This window comes from Melospiza melodia, chromosome 19 (assembly GCF_035770615.1).
Source record: "Melospiza melodia melodia isolate bMelMel2 chromosome 19, bMelMel2.pri, whole genome shotgun sequence".
NCBI classification, from domain to species: Eukaryota; Metazoa; Chordata; class Aves; order Passeriformes; family Passerellidae; genus Melospiza; species Melospiza melodia.
Genome location: NC_086212.1, coordinates 2,666,282 through 2,688,482, shown reverse-complemented (window position 1 = coordinate 2,688,482; position 22,201 = coordinate 2,666,282). Strand labels below are relative to the sequence as shown.

Here is a 22,201-nt window from a genome sequence, read left to right as displayed (position 1 = left end):
AAAAACCCCTCCCAGGCCCTGGTGCTGGGGCAGTGACATCCCAGTGCCAAATGCACTTGGACAGGGCTGAGAGCAGCCCCGGGGCAGAGGGGGAGGTGAGCAGGGATGTCCCAGCCCAGAGCAGCCCCAGCACTTTGGGAATGCCAGGCTTCATCCCACGTTCTTTATTTCCCCCTGCCCTGGCTGTGTGCAGGAGGAAGGGGTCTCACACAGCTCCACAAGATGTGTTTGATCAGTGCCACATTTTCCAAGCAGCTTTCCACTGCAGTAATGCCATGACAGAAGGGTGGGAGCTGAGCTGAGCTCACCATGGCACTCATGATCAGCAATACCAGGCAGGAATTAAAGCACAGATGCTCAAATGCACATTTGCTCTTCAGCTCCAGGCTCAGAAGTGGCCCCACAAATGTGATGGAGAGGCAGCACATGCAAACAATCACCCCTCAGTTATCAACAGCTGCATTTTGAACCTGAGGCAGTGGAATGTTGGATTGCTGAAGGCCAGCAGACCAGAGGCAATGCATCAGGAGGTGGAAGCAGGGTGTTCCTTGAAGCCTTCCTGCTCTCCAGCCTTTCACTCTGGTTGTCCCTGCTTTATTCTGCAATGTCACCAGCTGATTGAAAAACAGCAAAATCTATTCCTGTACACAAAGACAGAGCTGCCAGGTCACTGAGGAATGATCCCTCAGCCTCAGGATGGTTTATTCTACGTGCAGTGGAATTTTCAGGATCAATCACCCCTAAAAGCTCTCCCTTTCACCAGCTTTTGTCCTGGATTCATCCTGGCAGGCCTGCCTTGTGCTCAAAGCCTGAGGGATGCTGCTAGGGGATTCCAGGGGTGCTGCTAAAACCATCTAGCCCTGCCTCCCTGCATCATCTGTTAATCTGTGAGTGACTGCTGAGTTAGAGCAGGGTCACACAGCCACAGGCTGCCCAAATCCCTCATTCCAGCCTCCTGCCTTCCTTGAGGGCTGCCCCACAGTCAGCAGGAATCCAAGCAGCCCTGCAGAGCCTGGGTTCATGTTTTGGGAGGTCAGGACCAGCTCCTTGGGATAATTCCTCTTGAAAGGGTGGAAATGTCTCCCAATCCCCTAAAGACCCAGGGGCAGGGCAGGAGAAGCCCTCACCCTTGGGGTGGTTTTGCACCCAGAGATGTTCTGGGGACCCTGCCCTGCAGTGCAGGCATGGTGTGCCCCCCTCAGTGCCTCTGGGATGTCCTGCAGATGTGCCAGGAGTGATTCCCACCAGGAGAACACAGGCATGCCCAGCTCTGTTCCACATCCCATGGAAATGGGCAATAACACAGAGCAGTAACATCACCAGGGCTCATTGGCATTTCACCCAGCAGATTGACTGCTCTGGGAAGAGGCTTCACCTGGGCTCCTGGGCATCTCTGTCCTTCTCCAGCTCTTCTCCAACCTTCTCCAGGTGGGATCTACAGATATCTGAGGCTGAGCTTCATCCCATTGGTGCTGGAGCCAAGCCCAGGAGCAGGGCAGAGGTGCCCAAACACCTCAGGGCAGGGTCAGTGCTGGAGATGGAGGTGCCCACCCCATTCAGGGCTGCATCCCTTGTTCCCAGGTGCCAGGCTGTGCCCAGGGCAGTGCTGGCAGCAGCAGGGCACTGCTGTGTGCTGGGGCTGCAGCTCCTCTCCATCCTCACAGCCCCATGGAGCTGCCCATGTGCTGATCCCACAGCTCTGCCAGGGAGCAAAGGCTTGGAGGAGAAGCCGGCTCAGACCAGGAGTGTAAATTGGGGTCAGGAAAAAGGAATTTGAGTGTCTCAGAATTTTGCCCAACATCTCCAAGCTTTGTGTTCTTTATGAACAAATTCTCCAAAGCTGCCTCATGGTCTCCAAGCCACAGAGAGCTGCCCAGCAGGAGCAGCTCCTTGTGGAGGTGATGCCTCAGGGAGCTGGAACAGAGGCTGGATGGAGTTCAGAGCAATCAAGTGGAGATTTATTGAGGAGCCTGCAAAGGCCACACCCTGGCAGTACCTGGATGGCTCCAAGATGGAAACAAAAGAGAGCTTGGCCATGAGATCTCACATTTTTATAAGTTTTAGTAGTGAATTCTCCAATTATTAGCTTCAAATGATGAGGTTTCATCCTCCTTGCTTGCTTGCCTGCCTTCCTCTTCTCACATTGTTGATGCTTTGGGCCTGAAGTTTGCAGAGATTGTCCTCGAGTCTCCAGCTAGAATAGGATTGTTTGTGAAAAGATCCCAATAACATTAATATAAAGCTAAAGGCTGCACACCAAACAGAACAGAAAAAAGCAAAGGTATCAGTTTATCCCCATTCCTATAGAATTGTTTTGTCTCCACCACCCTGTGAAAAGATCCCAGTAACGTTAATATAAAGCTAAAAGCTGCACACAAAACAGAACAAAAAAACTTAAAACCCAGGATATCAGAGAGAGTTTGTGCTGTGGATGAAGGCTCTGCTTCATCCCACTGGGAGCCCTGGAGCCACAGGGAGATCCCACTGGCTTTTGCCTGGGACTGGGGATAACACTGGCTGTGCTGGAGAGAGCCAGAAGCACTTCACCAGAGCCTGTCAGGATTGAAAATATTACAAAATTGCAGCAATTTCATTTGAGTTGCATCTAAGGAGAGGGAAAAAATTGAAGAGGGAGAGTGTAACAGCCTAGAAGCATCCTACTTCAATTTTCCTTTCAAATGGCTTCCTATTTTTGATGGTATTTTGTATTTATTGGATTCAAACAAACCTGGAGTCAAACATCCTCAGTGATCAAAGTGAATTGGCAGGCTGAGGGGAGCTATTTTCTTGGAGGGTTTTTGTATCTCCAGGTTTCACCTTGGGTTAGAACAAAAATCCAGTTACCCATCATGAAAAGCTCCGTGGCAGTGCCTCATTGTGTGATCTCCATCCCCTCAGCCCCACAAAGAGCTGGGTTCATTCCAGCAACAGCTGCCCTGCCAGGAATTGCCTTTCCCTTTCAATCCAGAGAGGGAATAAACAAACACAGATGAGGCAGAGGTTGGGACAGAGGCTGTGGGATGTTCCTGTCTCCTCTGAGCCCAGCAGGAATGTTGGCTACAACTCAGCTCAGAAGGGGAGGGCCTGAAAAGAATCTGGAATTCATCTGTCAGAAAAGGTTCTTTTGCACCATGCAGTGGCATCTGGGAGGGCTGTGGTGATCACACCTCCACAGTCACATCTCCCCAGCAGTGAGACCCTGCAGTGCCCATCCCATGCAATGGCACAGGCAGCAGCTGCTCAGGGATAAGGCATTTATGGAATATCTCCTCACTGAATCCCCAGGGCAGGAGGTGCCACCTCCTTGTCCTTAACCCTGGCACCAACTCCTTGGCCCCAAAGCAGCTCTGATGTATCCAGCCATGCTGAGGTCCCCTCTCTGCACAGGCTGGGTCTCCAGATGCTGCCACAGGCATCTGGGGAACTCAAGGAGGGTGGAAAAATCATCTTTCAGAAACCAGCCTGTGAAAAACACCAATCACTTGGTTTTAAAATGTTAAAAGTTTAATAGTAATTAAATGGTTTTAAAAATAGCAATGTAATTAGAGTAATAAAAATTTTGGACAATTAGAATTTAGGACAATATGAGACAATAGAAACAAAGAGTTATGGACAGTCCAGGTACCTTTTTCTGGACAGCATAAGCCTGAAAAAGGACCCACGTTAACAGAGGATTAACCCTTAAAAGCAACAGCCTGTTGCATATTCATACACCTCATACATGATGCATAAACTCCATTCAAACACAGGATTCTGTCTGGGCAGCGTCAGCTTTTTCCTCTTAATCCCAACAGCATCTTCATGGCTGAGCAAGGCAGGAAGAAGTTTGTTTCTTCTGAAAATGGAGCTTTAAATTCTCTTTCTCTGAAAGATTTAGGTGTCCTGTAGCTGCCATCTGGTGCAAGTACCTCCTTTCTTAAAAAAAAATCCCACATACATAGTTCCTATTTTAACTACAAAAGTTATCTTTTAAGTACAAAACTACATTTACCATACTATTAAAATGTTAATACAGCACTACTAACCAATACAACATAATACATATAGTAAATATCTGTGTAGAACCATACAGTAGGCACTTTTCACACAGCCAGTTACTGAAACCGAGCACTGGCTGGGAAGCTCAGTGCCACAACAGGCAGGACAGAGCTCCTGGAATTCCTGGTCCAAGCCACACTTCCACCAGCCAGCCCAGTCAGCCACGTTGTTCTTGTTGCCATTGTCAGAGATGCAGGAGCCCAGATGAACTCTCAGCTGCACTCCCCGGGGCTCATCCTGCCCTGTCCCCTGTCCCTCTGCTCAGCCCTTCCCTCTCCCCATCCATCTCTCATTCTTTTCAGCCATTTCCAGGAGGCAGGACAGGCTTTGGTTTTTAGGGCTGCATTCTGTTTGTGCAGAGCAGAGGGGAGACCACCAGCACCACGTCTGAATTAGCCATTAATTGAGTGTTAATTGTGTGTTAATGAGCTTAGCACACCAGAGAAGGGTGCTGGGTTCAGCTGGGGCAGCTGCTCCCAGTGTGTTGGGTGAAACCTCCTGATTTGTGCTGCCTTGTGAAACACCAGCTGCAGCCAGGGGGAAAGTGTTGGTGTCCAGGGAGTGGGGAACGCTTCTACTTTGGGTTAAAATGCAGCTGCAGCAAGGGGGAAAGTGTTACTGGGTGTCCAGGAGTGGGGAACGCTTCTACTTTGGGTAAAAATGCAGCTGCAGCAAGGGGGAAAGTGTTACTGGGTGTCCAGGGAGTGGGGAACGCTTCTACTTTGGGTTAAAATGCAGCTGCAGCAAGGGGGAAAGTGTTATTGGGTGTCCAGGGAGTGGGGAATGCTGCTACTTTGGGTTAAAATGCAGCTGCAGCAAGGGGGAAAGTGTTACTGGGTGTCCAGGGAGTGGACAATGCTCCTGCGTTGGGTTAAAATGCATCTCAAGCTTAAGAAAGCAGGACGTGGGCATTGTCTGCCTGGGGGGAGAGAAGTTAAATCAATAAATATCCCCATAAATATCCCATTTGTCCCAACTTTTCTCCACACACATCTTCTTGCTCCTCCTTGAGATAAGCAGGTTAACACCCTCTGGCCACACCACCCCTCCTCTGCCTTCAGCCCCCCAGTCTTCCTCCCTGCAGCCGGGAGGGTCCCTCATGCACGGGATCCAGTTCTTTGTCCTCGATGGCCCAGCAGGCAGCGAGGGAGCAGCAATAATGAATTACCAGCACTAATTAACCCTGACTGTCTCTGCAGTGGCTACGACTTCGACTATGACTATTACAGAGACGACTTCTACGACAGGTGAGACCCAGCCCGAGGGGCTCTGTGGGGTGGGGGCAGGAGGGATTTGGGGTGTTTGGAAAAATTAATCCACAAACACCAGAGGTTTATATCCAAAAAGGAGACAGAGGAATCCTTTTACTTTATTCCAATAAAGGGAGAGGCCATGGGGCATTCCCTGGGATCGCTCTAATTTTTGGAGGACTCAGCCTCCTTTTTATCCCAATTTCCCAGCCACATTTCCCTTCTCGCTTTCCCCATTGCCTGAGGTACTTGGGAGGTTCAGACTTCCCAAATTGCCTGATAACAGAGATTTCCCTCTAATGTATAACCCTCCCTTTTGATTTTTAATTCTTATAAAATTCAGGGGGTTTTCTTCCCCATTGTTTCTTTCATCTTTCAATATCCAATTTAATTTATCAGCAAACCTACAGTTTATTTGTAAAGGCAAATATCTTTTTCCATTCATCAATCAGTGGAATCCTTCCCACGGTTTCTTTTATCTTCCAGTGCTGGTTTTATCTACCAGCAAACCCACAGCTTGTTTGGAAAGACAAATCTGCTATTCCTCTCAGGGGGGCAGGAGGGGTTTGGGTGCAGGGGAGATTTGGGGGCAGGGGGCATTTGGATGCAGGAAGGGTTTGGGGGCGGGGGGGGGGGGGTTGGGTGAAATGAGGGATTTAGGGACAGGAGAGGTTTTGGGTGCAAGGAGGGGTTTGGGAGCTGAAGGGATTTGGGGCCGGGGGGGGGTTGGGGGGAGAGAGGATTTGGGTGCAAGGAGGGATTTAGGGGCAGGAGGGGTTTGGGTGCAGGAAGGATTTGAGAGCGGGAGGGGTTTGGGGGCAGGAGGGATTTGGGGTCAGGGTGTCCAGCCCAGCCTGTGGGGTGCCATCCCATGGCCCCTATCCCTGGAATGGCCGCTCGGCGGGGCCGGGGCAGCGCTCGGCGGGGCCGGGGCAGCGCTCGGCGGGGCCGGGGCAGCGCTCGGCGGGGCCGGGGCAGCGCTCGGCAAGGCTGGGACACCGCTGGGCAGGGCTGCCCCGGCCCCAGCCGCCTCCCCTCCTCTGGTTTCCCCTCAGGATTTTCGAGTACCGGGGCCGGGTGTCGCCGGTGCCGCGGGTGGTGCCCGTGAAGCGGCCGCGCGTCTCCATCCCGCTGGTGCGGCGCGTCAAGGCCTCGCTGCCCGTCAAGCTGTTCGCCAGGTCGGCCATCGCCAACAGCTCGGCCAAGATCAAGTGTGAGTGTGGGCCAGGGCTGGGGACAGCGCGGGGAGCTCCAAAAACACCTCAGCTCCCCTGTGGGGATGCACATAGGGAAGGCGATGAGACGAGGATTCGGTGTGCTGGTCAAAGAATCCGAATTTATTGTGGGGTACAGCTGCTTATATATTCTACTCCAGCCACTACAAGGCTCAGGTTTTACAGGGAGCTCCCCAAACCACCTCACAACGGCTGGAAACAGCAGCACCGCTGTGGGGGTACACCTGGGGAAGGCGCGGTGTCAAGAGATGGACAGAGAGAGAGGGGATGCAGGCTGGTCAAAGAATCCGAATTTATTGTGTGGTAAAGCTGCTTGTATATTCTATTCCAGCCACTAAAAGGCTCAGGCTTCATGGGAAGTTCCCAAAACCACCTCAGAATGGCTGGGAACAGCAGCCCAGTTGTGGGGTGCACCTGGGAAAGGTGTGGTGTCGGCGATGAGAAGGGGGTTCAGTGTGCTGGTCAAAGAATCCGAATTTATTATGGGGTACAACTGCTTATAAATTGTGTTCCAGCCACTGAAAGGTTCAGGTTTCATGGGGAGCTCCCAAAAACACCTCAGAACAGCTGGGAACAGCAGCCCAGTTGTGGGGTGCACCTGGGGAAGGCGATGAGACAGGGATTCAGTGTTCTGCTTGTGAAAAACGTCAGTCATCTGTTTTTAGAATTTTAAAAGTTTAATAGTAGTAAAATGATTATAAAAATAGCAATGTAATTACAGTTATAAAAACTTTGGACAATTAGGGTTAGGACAGTATGAGACAATAGAAACAAAGAGTTACTGACAGTCCGGGTACCTTTTTCTGGGCAAAATAAGCCTGAAAAAGGACACACATTAACAGAAGATTAACCCTTAAAAGTAATAACCTGTTGCATATTCATACACCTCACACATGATGCATAAATTCCATTCAAACACAGGAGTCTGTCTGGTCAGTGTCAACTTCTTCCACTTAATCCTGATGGTGTCTTCAGGGCTGAGCAAGGCAGGAAGAAGTTCATTTCTTCTGATAAGAGAGCAATAAATTCTTTTTCTCTGAAAGATTTAGGTGTCCTGTGGCTGCTATCTCAGTGAGAGTCCTTTCTTTAGGGAAAAAAATATCCTACATAGCATAGTTTCTATTTTAACCTTATGTTATAATTTATAACGTAAAATTATATTTAACACATGACTTAAGAAAATTAATACAGCATTACTTTCTAACATAACACATATAATATTAATTTTAGTATTTGCAAAAAGCCAGTCATAAAATACGCATTTTTCACATTGGTTAAAGAATCCAAATTTATTGTGGAGTACAAGTGCTTATATATTCTACTCCAGCCACTAAAAGGCTTTATAAACTAAAAACATTCCTGATGGCAGCTGCATTACTGGATTTAGAAAGGCTGCCAGAAGTGTAATTGTACTGAAAATTTTGATTCTTATACAATAAGATGGGAAGTGATAGGGAGAAACGTTTTTCAAATTTTAGACTGATTTCTTCCCATGTATTTAAAATTAACATAAAAATCCAATTTCACAGAACCCAGGAGCTCTTCTCCTTGGGGTTCCAGGGATGTTTCACAAAGGTAAAGGATCCAATTTGATACGATTTGATTTGCTTTCAGAAATTTTTAGTGTAAACATTAGTGTAAAGTTCTGGAGGAGCTGTGGTGCAGGTACAGCCTGGGGTCAGGCTCTGCAGCCTGCCTGGACACAGCACCCCAGGCTCTTTTGGGAGCAGCTTCCCTGCCAGTTCCCAGCCTGGGCTTCTCCCTGATTTTCCTGCCTGCTGAGGGAGCTGCCCTGGGCAGGGTGTGGGGTGGGATTGCTCTGCAGGGTGCTGAGTGCCTTCCTGTCCTTCCTTCCTCCCCCCAGTGAAGAGCAGCGAGCTGCAGACAATCAAAACGGAGCTGACACAGATCAAATCCAACATCGACGCTCTCCTGGGCCGGCTGGAGCAGATTGCTGAGGAGCAGAAGCTCTCTGCAGGTCAGTAGGGCTGGGGATGCCTCAGGGCTGGCCTTGGGCATCACACATTCCTCCAGGCTCTGACAGGGAAGTGTCAACCCCCAGGTTCCAGGGCAGAATCATAGGCCAAAATTACATACCAAAATTCCTGAAATTGCAGAGTTGGGGTTTGAAATGATGAGGATTTTTTTTCTTCTGTCTTTTTTTTTAGCTTGCATTTTTTGTTCTACTATTCTATTTTACTCTGTCGTATGCTATCATTATCCCTTTCCTTTCCTTTCCTTTCCTTTCCTTTCCTTTCCTTTCCTTTCCTTTCCTTTCCTTTCCTTTCCTTTCCTTTCCTTTCCTTTCCTTTCCTTTCCTTTCCTTTCCTTTCCTTTCCTTTCCTTTCCTTTCCTTTCCTTTCCTTTCCTATTAATTTCCTATCCTATTTCTATTTTATCCTATCCCATCCTGTCCCATGTCCTACCCATATCCTATCTTACCCTTTCCTATCCCTTTTCGTATCACTGTCCCATCCATATCCCTGTCCCAATCACTATCCTATTCTTATCCCCATCCCTATCCCCACCCTATCCCTATTCCTATCCCCCTCGTCCCTATCCCTATCCCTGTCCCTATCCCTATCCCTATCCCTATCCCTATCCCTATCCCTATCCCTATCCCTGTCCCTATCCCTATCCCTATCCCTATCCCTGGCTCCCACCATCCTGCTGGGGGATCTAGAACCTTCTCTGCCCTCTCCACAGTGTCCCAGGCTGCCTGCTCAAAATCAGCAGAACCCCCCATGGCAGGAAGCATTCCCACCATTATTATTTCCCCCCATCCCAGTGGATGTGGGGTTCTCTGGCCTGGGGGTCAGGCTGTGTCCCCAGCTGCCATCCCTGGCCCAGGGTCAGGCTGTGTCCCCATTCCCCATCCCTGGCCCAGGGTCAGGCTGTCCCCATTCCCCATCCCTGACCCAGGCTCAGTCTGTCCCCATTCCCCATCCCTGGCCCAGGCTCAGTCTGTCCCCATTCCCCATCCCTGGCCCAGGCTCAGTCTGTCCCCATTCCCCATCCCTGGCCCAGGGTCAGGCTGTGTCCCCATTCCCCATCCCTGGCCCAGGGTCAGGCTGTGTCCCCATTCCCCATCCCTGTCCCAGTGTCAGTCTGTCCCCATTCCCCATCCCTGTCCCAGTGTCAGTCTGTCCCCATTCCCCATCCCTGTCCCAGTGTCAGTCTGTCCCCGTTCCCCATCCCTGACCCAGGCTCAGTCTGTCCCCATTCCCCATCCCTGGCCCAGGCTCAGTCTGTCCCCATTCCCCATCCCTGGCCCAGGGTCAGGCTGTCCCCATTCCCCATCCCTGACATGGCTGTGTCCCCACAGAGGCCCGCAAGAAGGTGGAGAGCAGCAAGAGCGAGGTGTCCCAGGAGGACACGGCCTCCGAGGCCGAGGCCACCGCGGAGGAGCCGCTCAACGGGGACGAGGGCGAGGAGGAGGGGCTGGCACGGGAGGAGTGTGAAGATGAACTGGTAAGGGAGCTTGGGCAGTGCATCCCTGCAGCAAAGGAGGGGTCACAGCTTTACTGGAACTTGCCACATCCACAGGAAAAGTGGTTTTTCCATCCTCCAAAGAAATTGCAGTATTTAAATCTGATTGTTGTCACAGGTTGTTCTTCCAAGCCTGCAGAAGCACTGCCCATGCAAACACGTGTGGAGGTGCTGAAGAAACATGGTTGGCTCTTGAAATTCAGACATTTATCCTTGATTTCACAGCTAGGAGTGGTTTAAACCAATCCACTCTGCTCCCAAGTGATTCTTAGATGGATTTAAACACACCACAAGGACAGGCTGGGTTAGATGAGCTGCATTTGCAGTGCCCTTGCAGCTGACCAGACATTCATGGAGTAACAGGAGGGTTTGGATTGGAAGGAACCTTAGAGAACTTCTCATTCCACTCCTGCTATCGGCTGGGACACCTTCCACTGTCCCAGGGTGCTCCAAACCTGTCCAGCCTGGCCTTGGGCACTGCCAGGGGCAGCCACAGCTGCTCTGGGCACCCTGTGCCAGGGCCTGCCCACCCTCACAGGGAGGAATTCCTTCCCAGTATCCCATCTGTCCCTGCCCTGACAATATGAAGCCATTTCCCTTGTCCCAAGTCCCTCTCCAGAGGCACTTGTCCCATGGCACAAGCCAAGGTGTGACCCCAGCCCCACTGCTCCTAGTCCTGCCCCAAACAGGGATGTTCCTGGTGAGCCTAGAGACAAATGCGTGCATCTGGATGGGAGCCCAGTGTTTGGGTACAGGACAGGCACTGTGGTAACACTGGCTGTGCTGCCATTTATCCCAAACCAAAACCCTGCTGAGAACAGGATCAGCTCCAGATGCAGGCTGAGGGCAGCAAGGTGGGAGGACATGACCTGCCCTGAGTGGCCCCAGGAACAGCTCCAGTCCCTCCCCAGCCCAGCACTGGTGGCAGCAGAAGTGAGGATGAAGCTCAGCATCCCTCTCCTCTTCCTCACCCCTGATCCCTGGGTGCCCACACTGCACATCCACAGCCTTAAACTGCTCCAGCTCCAAACACTCCCAGCTGGGTTGGGCTCTCCTGCCCAGCTGGGTGAGGGCTCTGAACAGGATCCTTGAGCTGTTTCCTGGGCTGGAGGGGAGAGGTCACTCGAGGCACTGGGAAGAAGAAAGGCACAAGCTGTGTCAGGAAAAGGAAGGCCAGGCTTGAATTACATCAGGGCAAACAGATGGTAGACATTAGAGGGAAACTTGCTGATGGTAATGATGATAAAGAAGCACACAGCCTGTCAACAAAAAATGTGCACTCCTCTGCCTTTGCAGGGGTAAGAAAACACTGGAGGGACATCTGCTGGCAGTGGTTTGGGAAGAGCTGGTCCTCATTAAGAGGAGAAGAAAAAGATGACTGTTTCAGCTCACATCTCTATTTTCTGGAACTCCCTGGCCCTGATGTGGCATCAAGACCAGAAATGTTCCACTGCCAGCCTGAGACAGGCTCCTGAGTGCTGTGGATGGTCAGGGCAGTGTGTGCAGGGAACTCATCACAGCTCACAGCACTGAGCAGTTCCTGGAGTGACTCCTTTATCCCACACCCCAGTGTGGCTGTCACCATGGCCATGGCACCCACATGGGGTCCCTAAAATCCCTTTGGCTCTGAGGGGCAGGGCAGTGGCAGGAGAAGAGCCAGAGGTCACTCAGAGCTGAGGGAGTTTATTGAGTTCTGAGCCATAAATTTGGATTTGGAAAACTCAGATTGGTGGTCAGTACTATTTACTACGCTTAGTAGGGGATACAGAGATTATTGTGTATTAAATGTCACATGTGTGCAAAAAATGACACCTGCCAGCCCATCAATGCCTGGTGTCAGCTGAGGGGTGTCTTGGGGGATGTCCCTGCTCAAGGGGAGATCCCTGCACACAGAGGGATTTCTGGAGGGAAAGCTGAAGGACTTCTGATGTGCCCAGCACACTGTGGTTGATTTGCAGTCAGATTTTCTTCTGGTTTCCTGCAGTTTTGGTCATTTATCTGCCCAGTCTGCATCTAAACAGTTTTTGGGCTTGGTGCTGGGTGCCCACTGAAGTCTCACACCACAGGATCTGGATGTCCTGGCCTCCTTGGCCTCCAGAGATGTCTCACATGGAATTTTACCAAGCAGATCCCTGAATAGCCCCAAATCTGCTCTCTCAGGTTCAGGGATCTGATCCTGCTTTTGGTGTTGATCCCTTCTGTGGTGTACTTGGATTCACAGTCCCATGGCTCTGCAGCCAAGGCTTCTCTCCACCTTCACATCCCTGACCAGGTGTTCTTGGCCATCAGGAACCAGAATGATGCCTCCTGCCCTGCTCAGCTGGGTCAGAACTTACTCTGGATGCTGTCCCAAAGCCTTTGTTTCTTGCTCCAGCCCTGCTCCACCCCACAAATGCAGGGGTGGAGGTTCCCCAGGGCTCTGTGCCCCAGTGGTGTGCAGGGGGTGGCTGCCACGGTGTCACAGCTGGCTGTCACCCTGGTCCTCCCCCACAGGAGGAGGATCCCAGCCCATTCATTCCAAGGCACATCCAGTGCCACTGGCTCTGCCTGCCCTGAGCAAGGCCACCTCCCCTGGCTCTCAGGCAGAGCCTGTTCCCTTTCCTTTCCCTCTGGAGCCCCTTGTGTCCCTGCAGAGAGCTCCTGGATCCATTTCCATCCCTGAAATGCCCACCCTGCACAGTTAAACACCACTGTGAGCACCCCGTTCACTCCCCAGTGCCGCTGCTCTGCTCAGCAGCTCCAGGAGCAAATTCCACTGACAACCATAAAGGCTGGAAAACACTTCCAAGACCATCAGGGCAGTCCAAACACGCTGTGCTTTCCAAAGCCCTGCTTGGGGAGCAGTTCAGCACCATTATTATTATAAAGGCCATTATTATGGCCTTTGGAGTGCTGGATGAGTGTTACCATTCTGGATGATGAGTTCTGCTGCAGACTGGGACCAGTTCCTGTGCTCAGCAGCAGAATCAGGATTTGCCTTCATGGACTGAGGCACCTTGGCAGCACTGGGCAGTTCCAGGGAGCAGAAACAGGGTGAGAGGAAATGGCCTCAAACTGTGCCAGGGGAGGTTTAGATTGGAGATCAGGGAAATTTCTTCACTGAAAGGGTGGTCAGGCATTGGAACAGCTGGGGAGTGAACATCTATGCTGGGTTAATGGTTGGACTTGATGATCCTGGAAGTCTTTTCCAATCTGAATGATTCTGTGATTCTGTTACTTCCAAGCCCTGGAGGGGATTGCACACCCCAGGGCTGTTTGGCAGAGCCATTTCAGCATCAGGAGCCAGGGGAAGTTGGTGTTTTTGCCAGGTGTTCATACCAGGTGTGTTCTGTGTTCATCCATCACACTGAGCACCCTGGCACTGCTGTCCCACAGCAGGGACCAGCTGGTGCCCACAGGGGAGGTGTCCCAGGCAGGGCAGGAGGGACACAGGGTGATTTACTGTTTGTGGTTCCCTTTTCCCTGCAGGAGAACAGCCATTACACAGACGTGGAGGATGCCAGGCTACAGTAACCAGGTACAGCCCCGTGCTGCTGATGGAGCCAGAGCTCTCCCTCTGTGCCCCTTGGGCCTGGGGGTTGCTGCTTCAGGAGAGGCTCTTTCCCACTGATCCTCTGTGTTTTCCTGGCATGGAGCTTGGCTGCTCAGCTGGGTCACTGGCCAGCCCTTCACCCCCTTTCCTGAGTGACAAATCTCTGGGGTTCAAGCACAGTGCTGTAGCTCCCCCTTCTCTCCTTGCAGCTGTGAGCAACAGAGTGAGGAAAGCACGAGGCTGAACCCTGTCCTGGCACGTTGAGCAAGGCAAGCTGAATGGAAGTGCTGCTGTCATCTCTACCTGGCATTCAAAGGAGAAACATGGCCCGACATCTTCCATCCATCTGTAAAGCAAAGGCAAAGAAAACTCATCCTCCCAGCAGATCCCCACCACCCCTGCCATGGATTTGGAGCTCTGCAGGCAGCAGAGGAGCTCTGCACAACCCAGAGCCACCACAGAGAGCAGGAGTGTCCCCAGGCAGTGTTGTAGAGCTGCTTGCAGGAGAGCAGAGAGCTCAGCCCAGCCCAATAAAGACATTTTCCTGTGTGAGGTGAGAGCCAGAGCATTTCCTAACTGAGGGAGGAGTAGTGTTTCAGTCTGGACAGTTTGTGTTCTTGTGCTGAAGGTGCTGTTGATCAGAGGCTGTGGGGTGCTGTCCTCCAGCTCAGCCACCTCCTGCCACCTCTCTGTGCCCCATGAGCTGCTGAGTGTCCACAGTCACCTCCAGGTGCAAAGGAGTCGCTGCTGGAGCAGCTGCTGTGCTCTGGGATGCTGCTTGAGGAGGGAAGGGGAGAGGAAGCTGCAGGAAATCAAGTGATCCCAAGCAGGAGAGAGCGAGCAAACACCACCCTGAGTGCTTTGGTGTCCTCATTCTCCACCGTGTCAGGGCTGAGCAACCCTCTGCAGAGTGAGGGGCGGGGATGAGACCCTTTCCTTGGACCAGCTGCTCCTGGAAGGGATGTGGAGCACCCAACTCCTTCAGCCTGGAGCCAGAGACCCTCCCTGGCTGCCCACACCTCCTCCTGCTGCAGTGAGGGCACATCAGGAGCGTGGTGTGACCCCTCTGCTCCTGCCTGAGCTCCATGGCCAGGGTGGCAGCGTGCCCAAGGCTGGGCACAGGGAATGAATGCCCTGGCACTGTGGCTGTGCCTGTGCAGCACCTCCCCTGCTCCCAGCTGCCAGCTGCTGCTGTGCCCTGCCCCGTGCTGGGAGCAGAGGGCTCCTCCTGGGCCCCCACAGCCCAGAGGCCTCAGCAGTTCTCTCCTCTTTGTCCTTCCCGGGCTCCTCCCGTTTTCCCGGGGGCTGAACCTCACACAGCACTTTACTCCTCACACCTGGTGTGTCCTGCCTGCCCCTTCCCCTCCAGATCCCCCACACACAGCAGTGCTTGGAACCCAGAGCAGAGTCCACCCCTTCCCCCTGGCCTGTCACAACACCTGGGGGATCCTGAGTGCTCCAACCTCATCCACAGCATCTCTTGGAAGGGTGAAGGGAAAGCAGCTCCAGGGGTGACACTGCCCTGCCCCTGGGGCCATGCTGGAGCACGCATGGCTCTTGAAGCACAAAGTTTTCTTTGCATTTCTTAGTTTGGGCTGCTTGAGGAGGGCTTGGAGGGAGCCCCGTGCTTGCCCTGCCCTGGCCCAGCTGCTGTGCAAGGTCTGCACTGAGTTGTCCTGAGCTGTTCTCCAGGCCTGGAGAGATGAGCTGCAGGTTTGGCTGTGAACTGACTGTGCTGCTGCTGTTTGGGAGAGGTGACCTTGTACATACAATCCTGTATAATAAAAGAAAGAAATCTAATTTGCTTTCCCTCTGTTCTCTCTGCCATGCACACACACACTTGTTTCTTCTGTCTTTTTTCCATTTCCAAGCCTCAGGTCTGCCTGCAGGATTTACTTTCCCTTGCCCAAGGTAGATCCCACTGGTCTGAGCAAAACATCTGTGTTCACAGGAGTTCTGGGGTTTTCCCTGGAGGCTTGGAAACTTCTTTGATGCAGGAGAACAGGGGCCAAATCCAGGCCTTTAATCTCTGGATTTTTCACTGGTCCAGCTCATAACAGACAGAAAAGTCTGGCTGCTGTGCTGTGTGCCGGGTTGCACAAGCCAGCAATGCTAAAAACTGCTCCTTAAGCAAGTGTTGCTCTGGGTGACACCAGAGTGTGTCAGGAGGGACCAGTGACCCCAAATGGTTGGGTTGGAAAAGGTGATCTCCTTGTTGCCTGATTGATAAATGACACAAAACTTGGATAAGTTTTGTGGGTGCTTTATTAAGGGCCCAGGGAGCTGGGGGACTCACGTCCCAAAGTCTGAGCCCCCAAATTCACGTACGGGTGCTTCCCTCTTATACATGGGATTCACAACAAAGTCTCCAAGAAACAGTTTCCCGTTCCCCTTGCCTGGTCACAGACCCCTTGTGATACATGCCTTGGTTCACAAACAAGATCATTAATCCTCTGCTTATCTTATTCTAAGAGCATTGTATGCTGCCTCCAGACAGGTTAGCATTCTTACTTTCCTGCACTAGTTTAATTATTTATTAAATCCCTAAGACTACCTGCTAGGTTACACACAAAACCCAACACACTTTCAACGGCTACAAAACTACTTTTTAACAAACCAGTTCACACACAACTCACTATAATTAAATATTTTGCTAAATTTCATTTCTTTTCCAACATCCTGGGGACCTTCCACTGGACCAAGTTTCTCCAAAGTCCATCCATCCTGGATTGGTTCCTTGTGGCTGAGCCACCACCCAGCCCTGGAGAGCAAAACTGGTGAGTTTCTGGTGAGTCTGAGATGTCCGAACACCCTCCTGTCCGTCTGTCCTGCCAGCAGTTCCCTCCAAGGGGAGACAGCAGTGAAATGAACAGGGCAGGAGATCTTTCTCCTTTTTAATGCCTTTATTAAAAGTGATCATCTGGGGTGGGAAGAACTGATGGGTTGCGCTCACACTGCTGCTGCTCCCAGGAGTGGCACGGAGAAGGAGGGAAAATGCAGCTTTGTCTGCTGGTCTGCAGGCAGAGCTGGGGCTTCTGTCCTCGCAAAACCATCAGATTCCCACTTTTTGGTTTGACATTCGAGGTCCTCTTTCCAGGACATCTTTTAGGTTAGGGTGAGGGGTAAAAAGGCCTTGGCGAACTCTGGATTCTGTTCCTCACGTCTAGACATCACTTTGATTCATCAATTTTGTGTTGGCTCGTTGTTTTAGGGGTTTTTTCTAGGTTTGGTGAGGGGCTTCCTCATTTGCATGCTGGCTCTGAGGTCATTTGCATGCCAACTTCATTGTCCCCTCCTCTTCACTGGGTGCCACCCTCCGGGAAGCAGCAGGGTGTCGCTCAACTAAGGGAGAATTCTTAACCATCACTGACAGGTAGGTTATTAATGCGCCTGAGTGGGCGCTGGTGGTGATAGAGAGACAGTGAATCTTGTTTCTTGAATCAGAAGGCTTATTTATTAAGATATTATATATAATACATTATGATTATACTAATAGAATATAGAGAGAGGTTTGCAGAGCTGCTAGGCTCGCTAAGAATGGAAAGAAAGAATCTATAACAAAGTTGTGGCCAAGGACTCAGTCCCCTAGCTTGCACTGGTGATTGGCCCTTAATTATAAACAGAAAATGAGCCAATCAAGGTGTCCCTGTTGCATTCCCCAGCAGCTGATAATAATTGTTTACCTTGTCTTCTGAAGCCTCTGGCCTCCAGAAGATGCAGAAATCCGAAAGAAAGGATTTCTGTGGAGAAATGTCTGCGACAGTAGGTAACGAAAACAACAGGTGATTACAACAACGAACAGTTAGAACTCCACCCTGGCAGCAACTGGCCCAACCTGTGAACTCTTCAACCTTTTAAAAAAATGGGCAACTTTTCTACTCATAACAGCAGCAGCATCAGCCTGATGGCTGGGTGTCTTTGAGCCTGGAAGGAGGAACAGCACCAGGGGGGAAAAACCCCCAAAACCAAACCAAGTCAAACTGGCTGTCAGAAGGTGGGAACCAGCCCAGCCTTCAATCTGCTGAGCCCTGTGCCCAGCTGTGAGGGCTGCAGGGCCTCGGGGGCTCACTGCAGCTCAGCCTTGCAGCACAGACAGCAAAGAGCTGCTTGGATTGTGTTCATTACTGTGGGACCTGGGGGGCTCTGAGCAGGCCCTGCAGGGCAGCTCACTCTCCCTTGGCTGTAGGTGGGGCCCCAAGGAAAGGAGTTTTGGGTTTGGTGCTCATTGATGTCTGTCTGTCCCTGCAGAGAGCCCAGCTGAGGGGGGAAAGGGACACCCCCACCCCTCCATCCCCCTGTGGCCATGAAGCCCCTGGAGAGCTCCCTGCTGGCTCCCTGCTCTGTCAGCAGAGGAATGGGGCCCCAGAGGGGTCACCCCTGCTCTGAGCAGGTTTTCCCTCAGACCCATTTAGGCTGGAAAAGCTCTCCAAGGCCACCCAGCCCAGCTTCCCCAGCTCTGCCAAGGCCATCCCAATGTCCCCATCACCTCTTTTAGACTCCTCCAGGCATGGGGACTCCACCACTGCCCTGGGCAGCTGTGCCAATGCCCGAGCACCACAAAATGACATTTTCCATAATACCCAGCCTAAACCTCCCCTGGCACAACCTGAGGCCATTTCCTCTTGTCCTATCCCTTGATAGGTGGGAAAAGAAACCAGCCCCCAGCCACATCCCATAAAGGATGATAAGGACATCTCCCCTAAGGAGATTCCCATAAGGAGATTCTCCTTAGCCCTAGTCTTGTTGCTGTTGTATTTACAACCACATTTTTATTGTCTTCTATGGCAGTACCCAGATAAGTTCAAGTTGAGCTTTAACCCTTCGTATTTTCTCCCTGCATAATCCCACAACACTCTTGTGGTTGCTCTAAATCACCTCCCTGTTCTTCCAAAAGTCAAAAATTCTTCTTTTCTCCTTAGTTCCAAGCAGAAGTTCAGCCAAGCCATTTTTCTTCCCCATCTCATCTCTGGCTCAGAGGCACAGCCAGCTCCTGGCCCTTTAGGGCTGTCCTGCCTGACAGAGGTGTGGTCCTCCCCAGGGCCCCCTAAACATCCATGACATAAAAAGATGTGTCAGACCCCATTAGCTCTTGAAGGAATGTAAAGGCTCCCACCCTGTTTGCACTCAATCTCCTGTGGTCCAGTGTCCCCTCCTGGAAATTGTCCCTGCCCTGCTGGGATGTGGGAGGACAAGGGCTGGGCCACTCCATTCTCTCCAGAACAACCCCACAGGCAACAATTAATTCAACATCTGCATGTTCTGAAGAAATTAACCAACATAAACTGAGCAGCTCAACTGAACATACACAGCTGCCATGGTGGGAGCTTGAAAAAAAAATAAATAAAACTTTTTTGAAAGATTTTCCCCACCACCCACAGAGGGAAGGTCCCATTCCCAAATGTCTTGGACCTCACCTGGCTTCTCACTTGTGCTGCTGTTTGCTCCCATCCCATCAGTGGCAAGGTCTTGCTTAGAAACACCCTCAGAGTCTGTCCCTGCTGCCTTGCCTGCACCTCTGCAGGAATGGGAGTGTCTGAGGCTGCTGACACACTGGGTTAAATGGCATGGCATGGCATGGCATGGCATGGCATGGCATGGCATGGCATGGCATGGCATGGCATGGCATGGCATGGCATGGCGTGGCACCAGCAGGTGTGCAGGAAGCTTTGGTGCTCTGGTTTCCCCTTGCTGGCCTGGACAAGCATTGGAGCAGCAGAGCAGGGTTCCTCCCGTCCCAAATGCTCCTTCCATTGCTTCTGGACATGAACAATCACTGGGGCCGAAATGCCTGCAATCATTCATTCTGTCTGGGTTAGGAAATGCAACAAAACCCCCACTGACTTTATTAGCTCCCATTGACTTTGATGAACATCACAGTTCCAGGCTGTGCAGCTCTTGGGGAACATTTCAGTTGTACCAGGACTGTCCTTTGGGGAATTTGTGAGAGCCACTTGCTGTGTCTGTTACAGTGGTTGTGTCCATCCTGTATTGTCTTCTTGTTAGATGCAGGAGCTGCAATTCCCTCTTCTTGATGCCTCAGGCTTAGCTTTAATATTTTTCAGATTCTGTGCTGCTTCAGTGTGTGGGTCTGAGCTTCACATGAGGGGATGGTGAGCTCTGTGCACAGAGCAGGGAGACAAAACAATTCCTGCTCTAGCTGGGCACCAAGGACAAATGATCCAAATCTCAGGCCCAGGAGCACAAACAATGGCGGAATGAAGAGAGAAAAACAAGAAGGATAGGACTTGGCCTAAAGCTGGAATTGGACAATGAACTGCAAGATGCAAATGGAGCAGAACTGATCAAAGTGAGAGACCCTGTGACTGGGCATGCATTTGGTGCCCATTTTGGGTTGTGCTGCCCAAGGTCCATCCATTGAGGCCTTTTAACAAATCCCTGCTTTATTCTTTAGCTCTGTCCAGTCTCTGCTGTAGGGCAGCCTTCACAGGGCATCATTCTCAATAAAGTTTTGCACGTGGAGATGTGGCCAAGAGCCCCAGAGGCTCCTGGTGGAGCTTCTCCATCCTCTGTCAGGAAAATGCCCCCAGGCCTGGGATGGGGACAGTGGTGCCAAAGGACTCGGCCACACTGGGAATGTCCTGCACAGGGGGATGTGGCAGGAGGGACACCCTGCACCGCTCCAGCAGAGAACCCCGAGCCCAGCACCTTTCCTTGCCCAGATTCCCTCCCTGGCAGGGCATTGTTGCCTCTGCCAGGCTGGCACAGGGGTGCAGAGCCCAGCGCTCCTGGGTCTGCTCAGAGCTGGGTGAGCAGAGCAGGTCTGGGACAGCCCCAGCCTGTGCTCAGCTCGGCCTCCCTGCTGTCCCCACAGGCCAGAGCAGCCCCTGAGGGGCTTTGGGGCAGCTCAGGAGGGGCCTCTGTGCCCACAGCACCTCCAGAGGGGCTCCAGCCCCAGCACATCCCACCTTCCTCAAAGCCAGGGATGTTCTTGGCCAGGGGCAGGATTTAAATAAAGGCCGCTTCCCTCATCCAGAACAAAGAGTAGAGGGAAATTGAATTAATTGAATTTTGGGCAAGTGGAGAAGGTCTGGCATTAAAACCAAACTGCCATGTGTGCAGTACTCGAGACTCCACAGGCAGCCCCAAGCAAGGGCTTTGCCACCACCAGGGAGCCTCAACAGCCACACCTCGAGCCCCAATCACCACATCAGGAGAACCCCAGGCAGCTCCTTCAGAAGAATAAAGAAAGCAACCACTCCTCCCTCTCTCGTCTGAGGGTGTCAGGGAGGGTGGGGACAAGGCAGCAAAGAAAAATGTTTTAAGCTTCATTTCAGATGAGCTCACATCTCTCAGAACTTATTTTTCCACAGCCTTGGTGGAAAAGAGGCAATTTTGGTGCTGAACAAAAAAACAGCACAAGGCCTGCAGCAGGTTCTGAGGGCCATGAGCAGCGTAGAGACATTTCAGTCCACAAAACGAAAAATGTAACTGAACATTTATTTTTTATTGGCCTTCTGTGCCTTATTTTCAAAATTAATCACATCTAGAGTTCCTCCCTGTAATAAAGCACGTGCCACTGGTGACAACCAGGGCACAAACTGCTCCCACAGCCCTGCTCCCCCCAGTGCAGTGCTCCACACTGGAGAAAGAAATACACCAAATTATGGGATAATTACCCAAAGCAGGCCTGGGGGAAGAAACAATGGATTTTAAAAGTGATTTGCTTTACTATGGAATGTAAAATTATGGATGCTGCTTCTGTTAGAAAAAGCAGAATTTCTGTGAGCCCAGAGACCCCTGTGGGGGATGCAGTGGGCTGGAGAGGGAGGGACAGAGGTACCACAAATTTCTGGTGGGTTCTGAGCAGAAAAATTCTTCCCAACACAGAGGTAATGTGGTGACTGCTTTATTCCAGAATTTTGCAATGTGCCAAAAGGAAAAATGATGAACAGCAAGGACTGAGCCTGTCCATACAGACAAGAGCAGGGGAAGTGAAGAAGTATTTTTCTTCTGGTGAGGAAAATCCTTGAGTTTGTTGGGTTTGCTGGGCAGCAACACATTTCCAGGGCCAGCTGGAATTTCTCCTTCTATAAAGAACTGCTGCCTTGGGCTTGGGACAGACTGACAGCCATTCTGTAGCAAGGATATGAAAGAGTGTAAGGGTTATGCTGTGATGCCTCTGAATGTTTATGTAGAGCTTATCAATATTCAAATATGGTGAAACACCTACAGGAAAAGCACTTCAGGCTTTTCCTAGAAACTAAAGACTGGCTGAATCATGGCACTGCCCTGTCTTCATCACTGAAATAGATAAAATAATGCAAGAGCTAAAATAATGACTAAAAAAGTTAAGATAATGAAAGAGCTGCAAACACCAAACTTGTTGAGCCCAGGGACTGAAGCCAGGTGAGGTCCCCTCAAAGCAGAGGCCTGTCCAGGTGAGATAATGTGTGTTAATAATGTGTGTTAAGGATCAGCACCAGCCCCTGAACTTGTTTCTCTTTAGGAGAAAAGCTGTTTCACTTTAGAAGGAAGATATTGCCAGGTAACATCTTCCCAAAAGCCTTTTCCCTCCTCCAGTCACAGGATCATTTAAACAACTGATAAGAGCAAACTTTCTGCCCCTCAGCTCCTGCATTTGGGGGAAAGGACACAAGGAATTGTGCTCCCTTCTCTGCCATGGGATTTGACTGTTC

General features: G+C 51.3%; 1 protein-coding gene across 2 annotated transcripts in view; it reads left to right on the top strand.

Moving 5' to 3' along the window:
- RALY (RALY heterogeneous nuclear ribonucleoprotein) overlaps positions 1-15,344 on the top strand; it is a 140,645-nt gene extending 125,301 nt beyond the window's left edge. For both annotated transcript variants that reach the window (XM_063172149.1, XM_063172148.1), the window contains 6 exons: positions 5,238-5,285; positions 6,344-6,501; positions 8,388-8,501; positions 9,849-9,994; positions 13,481-13,529; positions 13,754-15,344. In XM_063172149.1, the coding sequence (XP_063028219.1) occupies positions 5,238-5,285; positions 6,344-6,501; positions 8,388-8,501; positions 9,849-9,994; positions 13,481-13,525 (511 nt within the window). In that variant the 3' untranslated portion in view covers positions 13,526-13,529; positions 13,754-15,344. The remainder of the gene's footprint in view (positions 1-5,237; positions 5,286-6,343; positions 6,502-8,387; positions 8,502-9,848; positions 9,995-13,480; positions 13,530-13,753) is intronic.
- Positions 15,345-22,201: the final 6,857 nt, after the last annotated feature.